The 22,198-nt window shown below is 35.3% G+C and overlaps 1 protein-coding gene across 1 annotated transcript in view; it reads left to right on the top strand.

The window, feature by feature from the left end:
* Positions 1–22,198, top strand: part of Dok6 (docking protein 6) — a 457,708-nt gene that overhangs the window by 180,812 nt on the left and 254,698 nt on the right. The window contains exon 3 of the mRNA XM_003466521.4: positions 17,640–17,754. Within this exon, the coding sequence (XP_003466569.1) occupies positions 17,640–17,754 (115 nt within the window). The remainder of the gene's footprint in view (positions 1–17,639; positions 17,755–22,198) is intronic.

Raw genomic sequence — 22,198 nt, 5'->3', positions numbered from 1 at the left:
ATAATCAGTACACAAGTATCTAGTGATCTTCACTGTGAAGAGCCCTGGTCAAGTCTCCACATAAACCCATCCAGTCCTGAAGTCTAGCTATACAAAAAATTAATAAATAAATGTCATGAATCTGCTTTGTCTTGTAAGGGTAGATTTTTATCTAGTGTTTGTAAAAAATATCTACCTCAGTTAAAGATACAAGTCTAGGACGAGAAACAATCGTTTTATTAGAAAGGAAGGAGAAATAAGAAGCACAATCACATTATTGTGAAAGGGAGAGAAATGAGATAGATAGCTACCTTGTGGGAGCAAGAGAGAGAGTGTGGAACTGGAGCTGCTGGGTGGTCGAAGCCTTTTTTATTAATGGTCAGAAAGAAACTTTCCCCTTGAGAGCTGGTGTAACTTCATGCAGCTATTCTGGGCTCTGAGATCCCTGATTTGGCTATTGGCCTGACCATTGCAAAGTGTACATTCTTAGATAAACACTTCTGTGGTTCCTTGTCCTGTCCAGGGAGTATCTTGTGGGATTTACAGCAGAGCCTCACATGCAAAGATGAGTTAGCAAAAAGAGACATATGTACCTTGTAGTGAATTAATATGGTGAGAGAATAATGAGATGTGGGTACGTGTGTAGGTTTAGTGCATATCTTATATACTCAGCTGTTTTTATAACATAGATGCCCTCCGCAGTTTTTTCTATGCTCTGTGTATGTGTGTGTGTGTGTGTGTGTGTGTGTGTGTGTGTGTGTGTGTGTGTGACTGGAAATGGAAAGAGGAGGCGATGGAGCCCTGGCATGAGGTGAGCCCAGCCAGGGTGCCTTATCAGCTGTCTCTCCTTTTGCTTTTCTTAGCTGCTCTCTCTAGCAAGAGTTTAACTCCTCATTTGCCAGAAACCTCCCTGCGACTGTTTAACTTTCCCTGCCTATTCCCCAACTTCTCCTACAAATCTGTGTAAGGAAACCACCTTCCCTTGCTGAGTCTGTGTGAGAAACAAGCAGGTTTTATAGTGAGTCAAGACAGCATATAAGTTCTGTCAAGTGCCAAGATCTTGAGAAAATACCAAAGTAGGAAGAGGTTACTAACTCTGTATAAATACTAAGGAAGGCTTTACTTGAAAAGTGATTAGAACTTTGACAGGAAGTTGTAGAATTTGGGTGCTCTAGGAAGATTATCATGTTAAAAGATGACCTTCTACTCACAAGCTTCTTATTTAAGAAAATTGAGAGATTCTGTAGACGGCTGGAACTTTTGTTGTCCTGAGGGTGGGGGTAGAAAAAATGAGATTAGATGTGTACATGAGAATAAGATCACAGAAAATCTTCCAGTCCTTGCTGAAGAATGAAAGCTTCATTAACAAGGTGCTATTCAGTGATCTTAAGTCCTGAGGGACACAGTTGCATGTTTAATTTAGAAACCCTAATCTGGGCGCAGTGTGAACAAGATAGTGAAAGGTGAGGAGTGAGTGGGCCGAAGGAAGAATAATGCTACGGTTTCATAGGAGAGAAAGAGGGTCGAATGAGTCATGACGTTGTGGGGAGGAAGCAGAAGCCACAAAACTTGATGACAGAACAAAGGATGCAGGTTCAGGAGAGAGCTGTTTGTGGGGCAGGAGACCTCAGAGTGGCCCATGAAACAACATTCTTCCTGTCATAGCTCTGTATGTCACTTGTCTTAGCTGCATGTCTGTAATTTCATTTTGTCTTTGTGCAGAAGCAGTAAATAGTAAAATTGCAAAAAGTCAAGACAGTGGTTCCCAGCCACAGTAGCTGTCATTGTGTTTTTCATCCCCAGCAGCCACTGACCTAAGTAAACAAATTCAAATGCCAATAGCATTTTCAGTTTACTCAAGAGTACTCTGATGAAGAAGTATAAGGCATACAACATGATGTTATGGAATATATATGTACACAGTTCCTTTTATAGTTAAAATTCATATAATCACACAATGTAATTGTATCGTACACAACTATGTTTATATTTAAAATAAATAAAATAAAATAAAAATTAATTGACTTCCCAAGATAGAATGAATTAAGGACAAAGATAATGTAGAGATTATTTGGGATTTACTTGGTTTCAATTTACAGCCATTCCTTCCGTATCCACAATTCAACATAAACCAAACACCACAGTTTTAATTTTGAATCACTGTGTTCACCATTATTTGATTGAGTTTTTAAACAGGTGTTAGAGCCAAGGGGGGGGGGAGATCTGGAGTAGGGGATAAATCTTCTTATTCCATAATTTCTTTCCTCAGCAACACTGTGTGTTTACTAGGTATGCAGGCTGTGTGGAAACACTTCCCTTAGAGAATACTTTAACAAACATGCAGCCAGGGATCAGATGATGCCATCCTTGGCCTCAGTTTTGTCATCTGTATAATGAATGTTGAATCACAGAGTGGTAAGAAGTGTTTGGATTTAGATTTTCCACACCGTCAAGTGCTGCTGCAACAATCAATCCAGTGTCTTTGTTCTCAGAAAGCAGGGAATGGTGCTTCTGAACTTTTCCAGAGAGGAATGAACGTGACAGAGAAAGTAGAGAGGCAGAGGAAAAAGGGGGATGAGACAGTCTCCACTCTCACCAACAGGATCAACGAAAGTCACTGTGAAGTGCATACATAGAATAAATAAAAAGAGTCCTGTGACCCAGCTTCCTATTAGAATTATAAAGATGGATTTTCTACACAATTCTGAAATATTTAAACTGTACACTGCATATTCAGCTTTTTAGGGCTCTCAAAATCAATATTTGTTAACATGCTAGGTACTGCTCCAAATATCTAATACAGTAATATGATGAATAATAATAGTGCTTTGGTTGATGATGGACCCTACATATAAATGTAGTTCTGTCAGATTATAAATGGAGCTGAAAATTCCTGTTACCTAATAATATCACAAATACTTGTCATAGCTGTTACGATGCTTTACTTCTGTGCTTGCGGTGATACCGTGCTACCATTGTATAAGAGTGTATTAGTGCCTCAGTCATAGATAGTACGTATGACTTGACAATAATAAAAAATGACTGTTAGTGCTTTATGAAAAAAAATCATGTAAATCTAGCCCTCAAATATGCCGTGAAAACATGGCAGAAGCTTAGAGCACTTGTTCTGGGTTCTGGTGGGAAGGGGTCACCTGGAAGAGACACTCATGTGGCTACGGAAGTGACAAGCAAGACTGCCACTTCTTAAAACGGAGGACAAATGCCCATTTAAATGAAAGTTCAACTGATGGCAGGACTACGACATTCTGTCTTTGGGATTGATCAGATACGTTCTCAGAAGTGAATGGAACATGTCAGGCTTCAAGGAAAACAACTGACCATGTTTAATAAAAATGTGGCAATGTACATTTTCAAGCAAAAATTAAAATTTAAGAAATTTATAATTGCATTACTGAATTTGCACATTTTTCAAGACCTATAGATTTTTCCCATTCTGTAGGTTCTCTCATCACTCTGTTGGTCATTTCTTTTGCTGTGCAGAAGCTTTTTATTCCATTGGTTTGTTGATTCTTGGTACTATTTCTGATGCAACTGAGATTGTGCTCAGAAAATCCTTGCCTGAACTTAGGAATTCAAGAATTTAGCCTGTTTCATCTTTCTGCAGATTAAGTGTTTCTGTTTTAACATTTAGATCTTTGATCCATTTTCATTTTATGAAATCTGCTAATACCGTATTTGCAAGATCTGTTTAACTCCTTGAACCAGTGTCTTCTCAGCATCCAGATCAAAATATATGAAATTATGATTGAGAAACACACATTCCAATTTGCAAATCAGTTAACATCCTGGATGACAGGGCTGGCTGGAAGACAGTGAGTTTGCGCTCTGTGCTACCTGCATTATATCCCAGACAATAGGGCCAGCTTTAAGACAGTGAGTTCACACTCCATGGCTCCCTGGATGGGGCGGGTCTGGCTGGAAGAGTGTAAGACCAACAGGAATCCCAAGAGTTAGGATAACAGCCCAGTGCACAGATGTACACACAATGTACATCTGTATATGTGTACACCCTTGTACAGATGTTCATCCTTTGGAGCATGAAGTAATCAGGGAGGCCAGAAACGTGCAAGCATCTGAAGCAGCAGAGAAGAGACAGAAGTTGGATTCTAAAGAACTCCACTGACAGAAGACCAGTCCCAGCCCCCACATCTAGAAGCCAAGATCATTTCTATACCCAGCACATCTCTGGGATGTAATATGGACATTATCACATAACTGTAAACACCAGGAAAAGGTAGGCCCTTGAGATAGTTATAAAGAAACAACTACATCCGAAGGACATCCCTGAGGAATGGACATCTCCTTTCCTAATTGAGAGAGGCCTAAGTGCTAGTGAAAGAGCTGTGTATCATGGGAGATTTGTGGTCATCAACACAGAAGACAAAAATACAACAAAAAAGATCAGGTGGAGAATGGCAAGGTGCAAAGATGCAAAAGTGGGTTACAACACCAGACCCCAAACGTCCCCAGGACAGGACTGGAACTCAGCAAGATAGATGAACTTGAAAGTCAAACACTAGAAATTTCCAAAATTATAACAACAGAAATGAAAAATCTAGTGGAAAATGCTATAGAGAAAATAATCTCTCGGGTACAAAAAGAAATGATGCTTAAAATCAAAGAAAAAGATGTAGACAAAAAAAAAAATGCCCAACTTAGGAGAGAGATAGAATACATGAAAAGGCTAAACAGAGATCTAGGAGACTAAACCCTCCACTGAAACTATAATAATTGATTCAACAAAGGAAAGGATAGAATTTTAAATCTTGACAAACTCGCAGCTAGTTATCATGAAAAGAAAAATATCTTAAAAATAGCAAGATACCATGAGAAATCAACCAATAGCTATAAGACAGAGCAAACAACAATAACACAAGATTGATTGGGACCAATGAGAAAACTACAGACAGCACAAATTCCATAGCTATCATAAATGTATATGCACCTAATACAAGAATACTCAACTATATAAAGTTACTATATAAAAAACCACTGCCCCATGCCTCCCTACCACTCCAGGAACTCTAGATCAGAGGAACTCAGGTGCCTAGTCCAATATACTACACCAAGGGAATGACAGCCAATAAAGAAGTCACTGGAATGCAGCAATGGACTGATTCAGAGGAACACAGGAAAATGTCAAGCGAAGGAGCAAAATACAATCTCCGACCTCCAGCCCACACAGAACAAGTTCAGGAGATACAGACATAATAGAAAGTAGAAGTCACACACCTGAAATTTCAGAAAAGATAATAACTGAAGTAAAGAAAAAACCTAGTTCTTGTGTTGTTTGTTTAATTTTACGTGTGCATGTCTGATGGTTTGGATAACTATTTTGAAGACAAGAAGAGACATCATGGTAGCCATTGTTAATTTCCTTGTTATCTTGTTTTGAAGTCCTGTATCTTTTTTTTTTAATTTTATTTAAAGAAAGACAAAACATAACAGAAAACGTGCACAAATAGTACATACTTTCAAAGAAAGAAATAAAATAAACAGTAATAAATCACTAGTTAATGTTTACACATTGTCCCCAAAAAATAATTATTAAAGATACAAAAGTGGAGCATATGAATGGGAATTCAACCAGGGAGACTGCCAACAGTTCGTTCAACTATCCATCAAAAGCTAAGTAATATGGCTATCAATCCTATACACTTAGACATGTACGCATTTATCGATACCATCATTTATGTTGGGACCAAACAAAATATAGCGGATTAAAATCATTCGGAACAAAGCTTAATAGTGTGTCTGGATTTCACATCATGACACTCCAGAATCAGCAAGGTACTGCAGTGCCCTTTTTTTCCCCCTTCAATGTATTTATTCATTTCATCATGTGTCGTGAGATCACTTCTCATAAACTGTTTATGGTTTTACGCAAGCATGAATCTTAACATGCTTTTGTATCCTTTCTATATTAGAGGGAAACAGAACAGGACACAACAAAACATAGTCCTATAGACACATGAAACTAAAAAGAGATATAAAAATTCTGTACAAGGAGTTCTACCATGGTTACTATGCTATCTCTTGTTATCATCAACAGATTTGGCTATATCATCAGATAAAGTATAATTGAATATATCAGTCCATTACATAATTAATAGTAATACAACTTTGTATATAGTGTAGAGCTAGAAAACAGGTAGTAGTCAAATCAGAATGGGTATTGTAGTGAATTATTGTCATTTTCAAAATAGATTGTATACTCTCCGACTTGATACCATCAACTGATCAGTTTGAGTAAAATTTGTCAATAATAAGCAGCAATCAAACATCAGATTTAATGAAGATCAGTCAAGATACAATAGTATAAGTCATACAGGGTTCTGGATTAAGTTAATAGGAAATTAAACATGACCACTGTGCTATATCCTGATATCTTCAGGGCAGCTGTCTGGGTCCTCAGATCCAGTGCTTATATACAACAAAATCCATCTAAGCAGAGTGGTGCAAGTAATATGGGTTTTAATTCCTGATACACTATTAGCAATATATTCTGCTGTCTTTTTTTTTTAAGACTGTTCCTCCCCTTTCACTCCCCCAGGAGCTACTTGTATTTTTGGTTCTCCCCAACAATCATGGTTTTATATTAGGGGGACAATCTGCTATTTACCTAAGTGTTTCCAAACTTTCTCACTCCTGGACTTGTTCTCTAGTTGTATTTCTTCACTTATTAAAGCCTGTCTTTTCAACCTATCCATAAGTTCTGGTCTATTTGTTCCTATTACTCTCTGGTTCCTTATCACATCAAGTTCTGTTTCTCATATTTGGTTTTGGTCCGTATACACTTCTTCAGGTTATTAATATTCCATATAAAGAACATCTTGGTGGACCCTACCTTTTGATCCACTCTGCCTGTGATTCTCTCTTTTTTCCCTTAAGTTAGTGTATCTAGACCATCTATATTAAAAATTACATCCATCCTTCTCTGCCTCATTTCTGTGGTGCTCTTTTTCTGTCTTTAGTTGTCTGTCTTCTTCATTTTGCTTTTTGTTCCATTAATTAGAGCCTCTCTGCCACTGTTCCTGAAATCTTGGTGCTTTCCTGTCTCTTTTGAATGTTCTGTAGTATTCTCTGTAGAGTTGTATTGGTGGTTGTGAATTCCTCCAGTTCCTCTTTATCTTGGAAGCATCTTGTTTCTCCATTAATTTCTAGGGACAGTTGTGCAGGATAGATCAACCTTGATGGGAGGTTATTTTCTTTCAAGGCTTGGATTATTTTGCCCCACGCTCTTCTCAATTTGATGGTTTGTGCCAAGGAAGTCTGACATAATTCTGATGGGCTTTTCCTTGTAAGTGACCTGTTTCTTGTCTCTGAAAGCTTTTAATATTCTGTTCTTATATTGGATTTCTGGAATCTTGATTATTATATGTCTGCATGTAGTTCTGTTTTGATTGTAGGTGGCTGGGTTCTGTATGCCTCATACATCTGAGTATCTTTTCCTTTTCCTATGTTTGGGAAGTTTTCCTTAATTATGTCTGTGAATACCCTTTGCAGTTCCTTTGTTTGTACCCCTGATTCTTCATTCACATTCTTTATTCTTAAGTTATAGATCCTCTTGTCATCTTCTAATCTTTGTATTGTTACTGCTTGTTTCTTTGTTATTTTTAAGAAATATTTCCTTTCATGTTCCCACATTGCAAACCTATCCTCCAGTTCGGATAGTCTATCCTTAGTTTCTTTCAAGCAGTTTTGCCAGCTTTCAATGGAGTTTTTAATTTCCTGGTAATCTCTATGAACCTGCTTCATTTATTCTATGTTTTCTCTATTTTCTCCATCAAACAACCCCCCCCCCTTTTTTTGTTCTTCCCTTCTTCCATCTGTTTTTTCTTGGGAGGTGCTTAGCATTTCTTTAATTATTCTACTTATATCTTGCTTTACTTGCTTAAATACTTCACTTTTGAACTCATCTATGAGGTCCCAAGGATATTGCTCTATGTCTGTTGGTGCTTTGTCTGATATTTCATGTGTGCTGCCCTCATTCTCATTTGCATTTATCTTCCTGGATCAATGTTTTCAGGATTGGGGGCCGAGGACCCTTTCTTGTTGCTCCCTCTCCACATACTTTTTGTTCCTTCCAAACAAGCATATATAGGAGGCCCAGTTTCTTTCTTTGTTGGTTACAGTTTGTTTGAATCGCGCTAGCTAGGTGGTCCCTCCCACTGCAGTGTACTAGGGAGACACAGACCGGGGCAGCCTATGCTGGGCCTGCCCCTCCAGGTCAGTCAACCTGCTGAAGACTCCACTGTGTTAGGATACACTACCAGGCATAGGGACTTGATTTGGGCCAGCCTATTGGGTCTTAGTCCACGGCATTACTCAGGTTGAGTGCATCCCACCAATCCCACTTGAGAAGGGATTAGCCAGCTGAAGTCACTGCTGCTCCTTGTTCTAGCCTATCTGCCCAGCCCCAGAATGTCATCTGTTGGAGTCCCCCTTCTCTAGGGAAGAGATTTTATTCTGCTCATTCATCGCAGGTCGATGCAGGGTTCCCTGACAGCTCTGCTCTTAATTCGATTCACTAACTCCCAGTGTGAATGCCTCTCCAGTGAGTTGAAGTTAGCGGGCTATACCAGCTATGCCAGTTGAGGCACAGCAGTGGCAGTGAGCCCAAGCAGGGAGTTCAAGTGGCAGCTCTGAGACTGTAGCTGTTCCAGTCGTATCACCGGGACTGTTTTTTTAATTGGTTTTTCTCAGCTTAATTTGTTCCTGGATCGGGAGGGTGTATCTCCCTCTGTTTGGGACTCCCAGTGCTGTATTATTTTTGGAATCTAAGTTGACTACCTCAGAGAGCCTCTGTTATTTGCTGTTATCTATCTGCCATCTTCAGGACTCTCAGTCCTGTGTCTTTTTTGTTGTTTCATATTGTCTGGTTTTATTATGTCCAGTGGTACAGGCAGCTATTTTGAAGGTAGCAAGGTATATTATGGTAACCATTATCTTATTTTGAAGTCTTCTAACACTTTCATTGTTTTGTCTTGAATAGTTCTATTCTATTTTATTTTGTTTATTTTTATTATCTTTTAAAAATTGAAAATCAACTTATGAACAGTATAATACAGTAGGAACTTATATGACATCATAAGATTTATCATTACAATAACTTTATGGGGGACCTTTGTCAAATTTGGTGATCAGATGTCTGAGAAGAATATTCATATTTGACTGAAAAATGCTCTTAAGTTAGTCCTTCTTTTTAGAATTGTATATCTATGTGAGGTCTTACTTTTCCACATACTTAATCAGAACAACTGACTGAATTCAGAAACATGTAAGAGTATCAAGCTGTTTTCCTTTTTTTTTTTTTTTTTTTAATTTGAAGAGACTAAAACCAAATGAGAGAAAACAAAATAGGGTCAGTCACAACAAAAGGATGGACAGAGTACATGACTTAAAACCAAAATACAAGGAGATCAACAATTGTTACTATAATGTCACTTGTTATCTTTAACAGAATTGCCCATATGATCAGGCATAATAAAATAAAATTGAACATAACAGTACAGAGAAAAATCAATAAAAAGCAAACATTGGATGCATTATAGAACTTCAAAAGAACATAATGATCAAACCAGAATGGGTACTGTACTGAATCTTATTGTCTTCAAAGGAGTTACCTATACGCTCACACTTGATATTTTAAAATGAAACATATTCAAATAAAATCAGACAATACAAGACAGTGATCAAACAAAACAGATTCAAATACAATTAGTCGAAACAAGACAGTGAAAGCAATACAGGGCTTCAAATTAGGTTAATTGGAAATCAAAAATGGTTACTATAGTATATCCTGCTATCTTTGCAATAGCTCTCCATGCCATCAAATTTAGTACAAGTAGATAAACTGGAACAGCATATAACCACACTAAACAGATTGATGAAAACAATATGGGTTTCAAATCATGATACTAAATCAACAATATCCACTGCCTTCCCTTTTTAGACAGTTCCTACTCCTTCACTTTCACAAGGTGGATTGTAGATTTTGTATCTCACTAACTCCTTTAGTTTTTAGGTTAGGAGGCAAACTACTATTTAACTAAATAATTCCGAACCTTTTTACCCCTGATTATGATGCCAAGTTGTATCCATTTACCTACAAGAACTTCAAGGTTTCCTTCCCTATAGGTGAGTAGATCTCCATTGCATAAAAGTGTTATGTATTTCCAGCCAATCTGCAGCTGATGGGTGTGATTCCCCATTTTTTTTCAGGCTCCCTGTCACATAGAGCATTATTTTCTCATCTTTGACTTTCAGTTTATAAACCCTATTTCAGGTTAGTTACATTTCTTCTACAGAGCATCTTGATGGACCCTATTTCTTGAAACACTCTGCCTGTGTTTCTTTTTATTAGTGTATCGAGGCCATCTATATTATTGATTGCCAACCTTCTCTGCCTCATCTCTGCCATGATTTTCTTTATTTCTGCCACTGGTTGTCAATTTTTCCACTTCATTCCATTTCCTGCCCCATTTTGTGAGCCTCCTCTGCCCCTGTTCTTGAAACCCTTATGTTTTTTCTCTCTCTCTAGAATGTCCTTCAGTATTTTTTGTAGGATTGAATTGGTTATCATGAGCTCCCCAAGTTCCTCTTTGTCATGGAAACATCTTGTTTCTCCATTAATTCTGAGAGACAGTTTTGCAGGGTACAGCAATCTTGATTGGAGGTTACTTTCTTTCAGGCCTTGGAATACTTCAATCCAAGCGTTTCTTAATTTGATGGCTTATGTCAAGAAGTTTGCCATGATTCTGATAGATTTTTCTTTATAGGTGATTTGTTTCTTTTCTCTGACAGCTTTTAATATTCTATTCTTGTGTTGAATTCCTGGTATCTTGATTTTTATATGTCTGGGTGTAGATCTATTTTTGTTATAGTTGGCTGGAGTTCTGTATGTCTCATGTATCTGAATATCATTTCCTTTCCTATGATTGGGAAGTTTTCTTTAATTTTTTCTGTAAATAGCCTTTGTATTTCATTTGTGTTTACACCTGTTTCTTCACTTTCACTTTGTATTCTTAAGTTATAGATCTTCTTGTCATCTTCTGTATTGTTACTTTCTGGTTCCTTGTTATTTTTAAGAGATCTTTCCTTTCACAATCACAACATGCAAGCCTTTCTTTAAGGTTTGATAGTCTATCTTTAGATTCTTTCAAGCAGTTTTGCCAGCTTTCAATGTAGTTTTCAATTTCCTGGTAATCTCTTTGAATCTGTTTGGTTTATTCTAGATTATTTTTATATTTTTCATCAAAGGTTTCCCTCCTTTTTCTGTGCTCCTCTATTCTTCCATCTGTGTCTTCTTGAGAAGTGCTTAGCATTTATTTTATTATTTTTCCTATATCTTCCTTTACTTGTATTAATATTTGTTTTTCTTTTATAGTTTCATGAAGTTGTTTCTGTATGTCATATGCTGTTGCTTCAGAAATTACAGGTGTCAGACTCCCGATCTCTTCTGTGTTTTCCTCTCCTGGCCCAGTACTGCTTGGGTTGGAGGCTAGAGATTTCCTTTTGTTTCTTCTTCCTCTTGTCATGTTCCTGGTTTCTTCCATATAAGTGGGTTGTGGGGTCCTTGGCACTTCCTGTACTGGTTATAATTACTCTGAAGCATGCTGGCCAGGGATTGCTGCTTTCCCCAATCTGCTGGTAAGTACTGCAGTATAAGGAGGGGAGGGGCAGGCTGGCCCCTCCCTTCTGAGCTGGTTAGCACTGGGAGTCTTCACCACCTTAGTGTGTGCCTCACAGGAAGGGTTGGTCAGGTACAGCTCTAGTGAAACTCAGACCTTGGCTATTGGATCGCGCACAGGGGTGGGACTCAGTCCAAGCAATTTTTACCAATCTGCTCTGAACTGGGAGTGGCTGAATTAACCCGGCTGCTGTTCTGGTTCCAGGCTTATCCTGCTTAACTGCAAAATGGTGCCTGGCCAGTCGCCCACTCCAATGGGAGGACTGAGTCCCTCACACTCACTGCCAGTCAGTGCTGTTCTCAGGCCCACTGCTCCCCTCTGCCACCGCATCTTCCTGCCAGGCCTTCAGGCTTGCCAACCCCCAGCCTCACTGTGACCATGTGTCTTCAGATTCCAGTGGTGCTTCTCACACAGTGGAACCGGCTCTGGTGGAAGCATGTCTGGCTACCACCTTCTGTTTAAGTTTTTCTTTCCTTTCCTTTCTTTCTTTTATTTTCCTCTCTGTGTTCTTTCTCACTTTAGTGTCTTCCTGGGTTGAAGGTATCCATTTATTCTGATCTTCTCCATAATACTATATTCCAGCATCTGGGCTGTCCACTCTGTTGCTTATTGTTTTTGCTATCTTCCTGGAATTTAAACTGTTTTCTATTAAGCCAAACATTTAAGAGCTTTAAAAATTTTAAATGTTTACACGATTTGAGCAATTAGCTTTATTTTAAAACACTTTTTCTGTTATCATGAAATGACTTTAATTTTAATAGAAATATTTAATAATTTGTAGGGTTTATATGTTTTATAGCAATTCTTAATAGCTACAACTCACTCAACAGTTGAATACAGTTGAGAGAGTAAGCTATTGTTTCTTGTTACTTGTTATTTAAAATTTTAAGTGGCATGTCTGAAAAATGGTGCAAAATACATAATCATTTTAGAAGTCTTTCTCAGTGCCTTCTTAGTCTTTCTCCTCCCTTTTTCACAGGACTCATTAGCATCACTTTTTTACTTTGTTCCCCAATTAAATGGTGAAGGTTCACAGGAAAAAAAATATGTTTTTCGTATTTGAATTTTCTACACTTTAATTCTATGAACTATTTATGGGTTGCACCCTAAAATAAAAATGAACTAATTGACAATATCCTCATTGGGCTACATTTATGTTTAGGCATTAATTCTGTCATTTATCAGTCCTGAATAGTTTAAATTGTTGATCATGAAATTCATTGATTTGGACATGAAAAACTCAAGTTATTTTCAGATAATTTCTTCCTCACTTCAATTCTGTCAATATAATGTTTACTTAAAATTATTAAGGTGTATTGTCTTAGTAAGCTTAGTTTTTCAGAAAAATCAGTTTTCAGTTTTCATATTAAATTTTAAATAATGTCACTTGTAGACTTAAATACTAAAAAGTCTAGAACTTCACAGCTTTAATAAATGTTGGTAATTATTTTTATTTCATATTGACAGGTTTTAAATAATAATGATATCTTTATTGCGAGGCTGTATATAATTTTAATACTTTTCTTCATGTTTAGTACATACAGCTTCTGACAGGATGGTGCATCCATGTATTATTGAGAGCAAAAAATGAGGATAATGAATTCAAATATATTGGATCTTATCCTAATTTGTTATGATTCATAACATTTTAATGTTGAATTTTATACTTCTAATTAGTACTTTTCTGTTGGCATTTCTATTGTCTTAACTGAAGAAGTGATGACATCATACCTTTGATCACTAATGAAAAGACTGCATTATTTTGAAACCACAGTAACCCTGTCTGTTTGGAGAAGCTGTCTACATTTCTGAATGTAAATTTCATAGAAGAGCAAACACTTTGCTTGAACTGCATGATCTGTCGGGTTCCCTAAGGTACGGAACCTAGATGGTCCCTGGTGCCGGCTGCATTGTTCTGACTATCCATTAGTGTATTTTGTTTATTTTTGTAATGAGATTGCAAAAACACCAAATCCACAATATCCATTCTGGTATACTTATATATTTGTAAATAAAAATATTTTTAAATGATCCCAAGATGGTATTTAAAAGATGGTATTGTTTGGTACAGCTAGATAGTTCATATAATGTAACTTTTACAGCAATCTACTACTTTTATACTCATCTTATGACAGTAATTCTTAAGCACAATCATTGGTTTAGGTAAATGAAAATAGTATCTTTTTTCCAGATAGTTTCAGTTTATTATGTCAGAGCAAAAATTGGCTCACGCATCACTTAAATCAATTATTTAATAATTTAAATAGGAGTTAAGTTTTATTACAGAACTCTGCTTTGACATGCTTAAAATATAATATGTGAATTACTGTTTTGAAAATGGCATACTTATGTTGCTCCCAAAGGTATTAGTCCTCAAAAACCATAAGATATTGTTGTTTAATTTTTTCTGGAAATGGAAATGACTATTTTCACATAGATACACAGATAATATATACACGTATAGATATAAAGCAATTATATGTAAAGCAGTTATTAAGTCCAGTATATTTATCACATATATCTTTAATTTTAATGTTGCCTGGTAATCTTAAGTGAGATAATTACAAGAAAAAGTAAGAACAAATATAAAATGCATCAAAACTAATATCCTAGGAATGCAATAGAACAAAATTCTGTGTGACAAACAAAGAAAAAGCTGGTCTGATCAGCATAAATAGCAAATCTGAGTGATGGGTTTTATCTTGTATAAGGTTAGAAGTCTTGACTACTATAAGATCTTAAAAACTGAGGGACAAATAGCATCAAGCTCTCAAAACTGTACCCTGTAATTTTATTTCAGATATATTATTTGCATGATATGATTTCAATTTCTGGGCAACAATTCATCCTTGTATCTACTTGTATATTATCGCACCCTAACTGAAAACAGAGGTACCATCTTAAAAAATAAGGAGCAAAATTTTTAAAATGCTTATCTACTACACCTCTCCTATTATTTAGGACATTTGTAACAATTGTGCTTTATGGATGGTGTTTGCTTATTAACAATATCCTTCATTTGCAGTTAAAGCATGGCTAATAATATAAAAGCATTAGTCATTTCTCAAATTTTTGAAAACTGTGATCTTCGTCAAAGTGCATGCTTGTGTTAGTATGTGAATAATTTCACTGTTTTATGTTCTACATGATAGAAGATGCTTAATGCAACAATTCTATTAAAATTGAATGTTGACTGCTGCCTTCCATACAGTGCTTGCTAACCAGTCAGGAATAGAAATGTAAGAGAAATTGACAAAAACACAACATTCATGGAAAATCTAAGCTTTTTCCAGTATTTGGCATATTATATAAGGAATGGGTTAATAATACAATAACTTTACAAGTAGGCTTGTGATTTATTTGTGAAACAAAAACCCCAACAATTGTTAAATAATAATATTATATTAGACATAAAACAAATAAAGAATGAGTTCCTGAATTTAAAAATGCTTTGCCTAATATTTCATTTTTGGTAATGGGACAAATGAGATGTAGTGAAGAGCCACAATACTGAAAAATCCTTATAAGTTTTATTGCAGGCATTTTGCAGGCAAGAAGTACTATCTCTATCAATGTGTGCATAACTGCAAATGTGTCATGGGTATGATTTGGCATTCCAAATTTTAGCGAACAAACAAATACAGTGATCATGAAGACAGAGTTCAACCTAACTCAAAAGAATGCTAAAAACTGAACAATTTCCCTTGGCAAATAAATTTTAGCAGTAGTTTCCATTCTGATATATGCACTTCCCCATTTCCGTAGATACTAATATTTCAACTCACTCTTTTTGCGTTTGACTTTTGTTTATGTTCTTTTAATGGAGATGTCTGTCCTATTCATGTACTATAATGTTCAATACAAAAGTGAGTGCCTACTAAATTCTTACCATATTGCATGATAGAGTACCGCTGCCAACACTATCCCTCAAAATATTTTCGTTTGTGTCAAACAATTACTCCATTGCTCTTGCCACTTCCTGAAGTAGTTCTGAAAATCCTTGCTTTTAGTGTCATTCCCTGTGCTGTCATGTCAGCCTCAATGCTCTGACTTTTACCACTCATTGTCTCTTGAATTTTAGGCAAGAGTCACATGTCACATGATACTACATGCAGAAGTTACCATAAACATTTGATCAATTGGGGCAATCAGTAAATATGATGAATGATTAAATTTAAAAACTTTACTAAAAAGCACATTGCCATTAATCCCTTTCAAAATACTCCCTTCGCTGCTTTCAACACATCTCTATAATTCCTGGCCATATCTTTTATTGTAATAAGGTTTTCTAAAATATAAACATTCGTCATAGTTTTGATCACCCTTTATAATATATATATATATATATATATATATATATATATATATATGTGTGTGTGTATATTTACTCATAGTCATGTATGACTGCCTTTGACTTTCCATAATCCACGTTTCACATCCATAGATTCAAGAGACATGAATCAAAATATTAAAAAACTATGTGTATTGAACATGTACAGGGTTTTTCTTTTCATTATTCCATAAGTAATATAATATGATAGCTGTTTGCATAGCATTTGTGTTACATTAGCTATTATAAGAAATCTAGGATTTATTCAAAATATATGGGAAGATTTGTGTAGTTTATATACAAATACTATACAATTTTAGTGAAGAATTGAGCATCCTGTGATTTGGGTGTTCATGTGATGTAGGGGCAGAGCTTAAACCCAATCCTTCCTTGGTATAAATGGATAGATATAGAAATACATAGATGTAAATATAGATACAGATTTAGATATACATATGTATTTGCAGATACAGATATGTCATCAGAAAAGTTAAAATCTGTGTTTAGTGAATTCTTGTGTTTCTCAAAATACTAATTAGCAAAATAACCTTCAAAATTACCCATGAAAGTTCCAGATTTGGAAAAGATAAAATTATGCAGGAGCAAAAATAATGAATTTATTATAGAATGCCATAGATATGACATTACAGGATGCCCTAAAATGATATTAATTAGCTATTTATTATGCTACTATTTATGCCTGCATCCTGCTAACAACTTTGATCCAGAAATAGGGAATATTTTAACTTAGAGCAAACAACAAAATTCAGAATGTTGCAAAGTGAATTAGAAAAAATTAAATCACACAAGACTATTAGATACTATTACAAAATTATTAATTAAATTACACAATGATGTATGAAGAGTACTTGGAAAAATAAACGTTTGCCTAACTCTGTTGTCTTTGAGGAAAAATGAAAGATGACTATGTTGTAGTAGAACTTTTACCAAAAAAAGATTTAAAGCAGATTTGTTGACTTTATATTAATTTCCATATGATAATGGATTTTAAGTCTAGGTCCCTAAGTCATGAATTGATCTTGATAAGAGAAGTAGTATGCATTTTTTGACAAGCAGGCTATTGTTTATGTTAAATAACTCAAAATTTTGCATCAACATTGTCAATAGATAGGTGTCAATCCCCTGGGACTCTAGTCCTCTCAGAATTTGCATGGTAGATGGACATTGGGAGAGATGGTAAATCCAGGCCATAGTCAACAGATACCTAGCAATAATTGTCTTGTATCACAATTGCTACTGTTGCAGGGAATCAACTTTAATAAAAGCACAGACTCCATCAAACTATTCTGTATAATATTTAGACTATTTCAAAATACAGTAAATGATTTAATTTATAACCAGAATTAAGGTCAAAAAGGAAGGTGTTTTAAATGTTTCACTGTATTTTTTGATGTTTCATAAAAAATAGTACAATTATTCATTGCAAAGTAATTTAAAAAGCAGTCATACCTTGATCATTTGCTTAAGCACTAAAGTATAAAATATGTATCAATATGTAACACATTTGCCTAAACACTAAAATATAATATATATATATATATATATATATATATATATATTCATACTGAATTAAAAATACTTTTTTTTCTTCCAAGGTAACTGAACTGCACAACATCAAAAATATAACCAGACTGCCTCGAGAGACGAAGAAGCATGCAGTGGCGATTATCTTTCATGATGAAACGTCCAAGACATTTGCCTGTGAGTCAGGTAAGCAATTATAGACCTTCTTCTGCTTGAGGAAATTGACTTGCTTTGAGACAATGAGTCAGACAGATAAAGGTACGTGTTTGGATTGAATGGCTTATTGTAGTGAGAAGCATTGAAGATTATAGGAAAAAGCTCAACATAGTGATTTCTACTGGGGTGCCTGGTGCTATGTGTCTGTGTCTGGATTTTGCGTTCAGGTTGTCTCAGGACTCTTGAGGTTTCTGTTCAAGCTTTGAGAATTAAATAAACGGTACCTGGGACATCATTAGGGTGAACATGGCACTTGTACTCTGGATTTTGCTGTGGATGGCCAGCTGTAGGCATTTGGTAGAGCAATCACAGTGGTACTGTCTAAGCACAGCTTAACTCCCCAGGTGTTTCAGAACAGAGAGTTGAATCGTTTGTTGCTTTGTGGTTTCTTAGTGCTACAATTAAATACAACTCAGATTGAATTTCAGTATATCAGTTCATCAAGCACTTGACATTATTGAGACAAGCAGTTTGCGGTTTGAACTTCCTGTATTGTGTCATGTTGGCATCCACATGGTATGTACTGAATTAGTTGACCTATTGCTTTTTAAATTAGATTTTGCTCAGTGAAATGGTGTGGTTCTTTTTATAATGAATGTGAGCAAAAAAATTCAAAGCTCTTGAAATATGTGAATTTAAAATAATAGCAGAGAAAGCCTTATTATTTTTAAGGGAAAAATAAAGCTTATAGTTTTGTACAATTAAAGTTAATTGGTCTAATACATATCAACTAATACTAAGCTGACAGTTTCACTCTGCATAACTAAAAATGCTCACATTTCCTAACCCACTCTTACCTTACTTTTGCTCACTTGATCTGGAATTCATCAACATCTCCCTCTTCCGCTGAGTGGCTCAATCAATCAGCACTTCTGGCATATTTTTCTTCACTTGTCATCTGACCTCATCCTGTCATTTAAATAACCTTTTGGAGTTGCAGAGAAGACGATTTTTTTTGGTAAAATAAACCCTTGTTTTGTAGTAAAACTTCTCTTACTTTTGCTGCTAAAATATATTATTATCCAGAAACGTTTTTGTCTTCTTATTCACTGTCTTAACATTGGTCACATCATTTTTCTCTGAGCTCTTTAATATAACATACTAATGTCACATCTTTAACAACAACCACAAAGTTGTCAGATGGAAAAAGACAAAGGAAATTTTTGTTACGTTAATTTTTAATTTTTCACTGTTGTTTTACATTTTTGAAATTATACTGAGCAATGTTATGGATGTTTAAGTGAGCATGGAGTCTATTTCAGCAAAAAATAATTATATTTATTCAAGTAAAATTTTTATTTAGATTTTCTTTGAAGAGAGATGTCTATCTCATTACTTCATTATTAAGTATATTATTTTATCACTCTGATTTTTACTGAGATTGTAGTACAAACATCAATGAATGTAATTTTATGTTTTTGCATGTTTGACCCATTTCATTTAAATATTTATAATGCATTTTTACTTAATTTTTACTTTACTTAACTTTCTATCAGTGTTTTTAAAGCTAGTCCTCTGAAAATTATATAGCACACAATCCTGATCCATTTAAAATTTTTACATTCTAGAAAATTGAAAAAAGTATCTATATGTAATGCATATGAACTATATATTTGTACATCATATATACACATCCAGTTTGTTTCTTGTTGCTTCATGACATTTTTGTTGATACCACACAACTCTTCTCTTCTTATGGCTCACAGCACATTTACCAATGGGCCAGATGAAAACAGAGTTCTTATTTTCATTCTGATACTTAATGTGGTTTTAGTGAAAATGCATTATTTACACACCACACATACTGTCACTTTGGCTCCATTCCAACTGCCTAGGTTAAAAAATACTCTTCTCTGTAATGTATTAATATTTTTACGAAAACTCAGAAGCTCTCATTCACACACTTCAGATTCAACAGTATCTATTTGGTATTTTTTAGTGGGACTTCAGGAATGTAATTGAACTTATGCACAACAGAGCCCCAGGGTATCCAAGACAGTAAGTTTGTCACCAGACCTGGGACAGCCAGCACGTCTAGTCCTGGTCTCCATGTTGCATTTGCACTTAGAGCTCAGCATAAACAAAGTACACTCCTCCTGAGTTGCTCAAACATGTGCATTTTAAAATTTATTAGAAGCACTTGAAATTTAAAATCTTAAAATAAATTGCATTTTAAAATTTATAAGAAGCTCTTAGGATTTAAAATCTTAAAATAAAACTCCAGAGTACACCTAGCATCTTGATCTTAGTTTCTAATAATAGGAATCAGTGCTTCTTGGAGAAATGATTGATTCTATGGCTGGGACAAGAAATATACAAGATAAACTCAGAGCATGCAGCAGTGCCAGAAAGTAAGGAAGTATTTTTTAATTAGGGTATGTCAAAATGTCATAGAAGTTCCTAAAGATCAAAACTGTTGAATGCCATTAGAAAAATTGACCAAAAATTAAATAGAATGGGATAATAATCCAAGCTATAAAATATTTATGAGCCACGGCTAGTATAAATGTTTAAATAAATATGTAGGAGTAGACAAATATCCAAAACAGATTTCAAAAAAATTTATTCAAATATTGTGCCCTCAGAGAGATAGTGTATCATCTCCAATCTTTAAGTAAAACCCGTCTTCTGAGATTTCCTTTTGGAGTAGTATAGAAAGGAATGGAAAGAGAGTAATTCCAGTGGAGAAAACTGACAGGTACTTCCTCAGACAAAGATCAAGGTCAACATCATCAAGAAAATCAGGATTGTGATTTTTGAAAGGATAAATGAAATAGGCAAACCTTTAGCTAAACGAAGAAAAACAGGAGACTCAGAATTACAAATGAAAATGGAGACATTGTATTTGACATAGAAGCACCAGGATGATTAGGAACTATTATGAACAACTCTATATCAACATATTTGGTAATGTAGACAATTGTCAAATTCCCAAATGCATACACTTTATCAAGATTGAATCATAAGAAAATAGAAGATATAAACAGATCAACAATGAGTGAGTTTAAATCGTTATTTAAAACTATTCCAGCAGAGAATAGCCTAGGACCAGTAATTTCAAAGTTGAGTTATATTATTTTAAAAAATTCTAGCATCAGTTTTCTTGTTATTCCAAGAAATTTAAAGAGAATGGAATTCTCCCAAACTCAGTCTACTTTCATTGTGCAAGGTCAGCGTTTCTCTAATAATAAAACAAAGCAAGGACAAAAAAAACACATCGAAAATAAAGAAAACAAAGTATAGGCAATAACCCAGGATGAACATAAATACAAAAATCCTTAAACAGTATGAAACCAAAGCCAATAACATATTATAAATTATATTTATCATGGTCAATTGGAATTCATCCCAGGAATGCAAGGATATTTCTGCATATGTGGATCAATAAATATGATATGTCATATCAACAGAGGGAACAAAAACCATGTGATCATTTTAAAACACGCAGTAAAGATCTTAGATAAAATTCAGCATCCTTTATTTTGAAAAAATCCTGAACCAATTAGATGTTGAAGGCATATACCTCAACATAATATAGACTGTTTATGACAGGCCAACTAAGAATATCACAGTGAATTAGAGAAAACTGGAAATTCTCTCTCTAATGTCTGAAACAAGATAAAGATGGTCATTTTATACTTTTGTGAATATAGTACTAGAAGTTTTAGCCTTGATGATCAAGCAAGTAGAAGAAATAAGGGTATCCAAATTGGAAGAGAAGAGTCTGTTTGTAGATCTTACGGTATAATAGGGAAAACCTCAAAGAGTATAACAAAAAAAATAAATAAATAAAAACATTACAACTAATAAATGATGTTACATGATACAAAAGCAATATACAAATGTCAGTCATGTTGCTGTGTGCAAATAACCAGTTATCTGAAGTAGATATCAAGACAGCAATTTCACTTATAACAACTATGAAAAAATAAAGTACCTAGGAGTAAATTTAACCAAAGAAAGGAAAAATCTCTATAATGAAAATTGTAAGATGTTGGTGAAAGCAATTGAAGAGAAAATAAAAAGTGAAAGTGCATCAATGGGAAGAAGGTGGTTCAATAAGCAACAAAATAACCTCTCGGAGAGAAACAGCTCAGATCCTGAAGTAGAACATCCTGGAGAAGACCAGGTGGAAGGAGGTAATGCCTCTTGACCCAGGAAGACACTGAAGGGAAAAAATCATGGACTGAAGACTGTAGCAGGATATGCTCTCACTTGAGCTGGTCCCATTGTGTAAGAAACACTGCTGGAATCTGAAGACACACAGTCGCAGTGCAGTTGGGGGTTGCCGAGCCTGAGGGCCTCTGCAGGAGGATGCAGTCATGGAGGGCACTAGTGGAACAGAGAACAGCACTCAGAGATCTGTACTGGCTCACAGTGAGTGTGGGGACCCAGTCCTCCCACAGGAGTGGAT

Source organism: Cavia porcellus, unplaced genomic scaffold (assembly GCF_034190915.1).
Source record: "Cavia porcellus strain 051 isolate PalLab524CR breed Dunkin Hartley unplaced genomic scaffold, mCavPor4.1 scaffold_20, whole genome shotgun sequence".
Taxonomy (NCBI): Eukaryota; Metazoa; Chordata; class Mammalia; order Rodentia; family Caviidae; genus Cavia; species Cavia porcellus.
The sequence above is the reverse complement of the archived record's forward strand: the minus strand, read 5'-3'. Positions and strand labels throughout refer to the sequence as shown.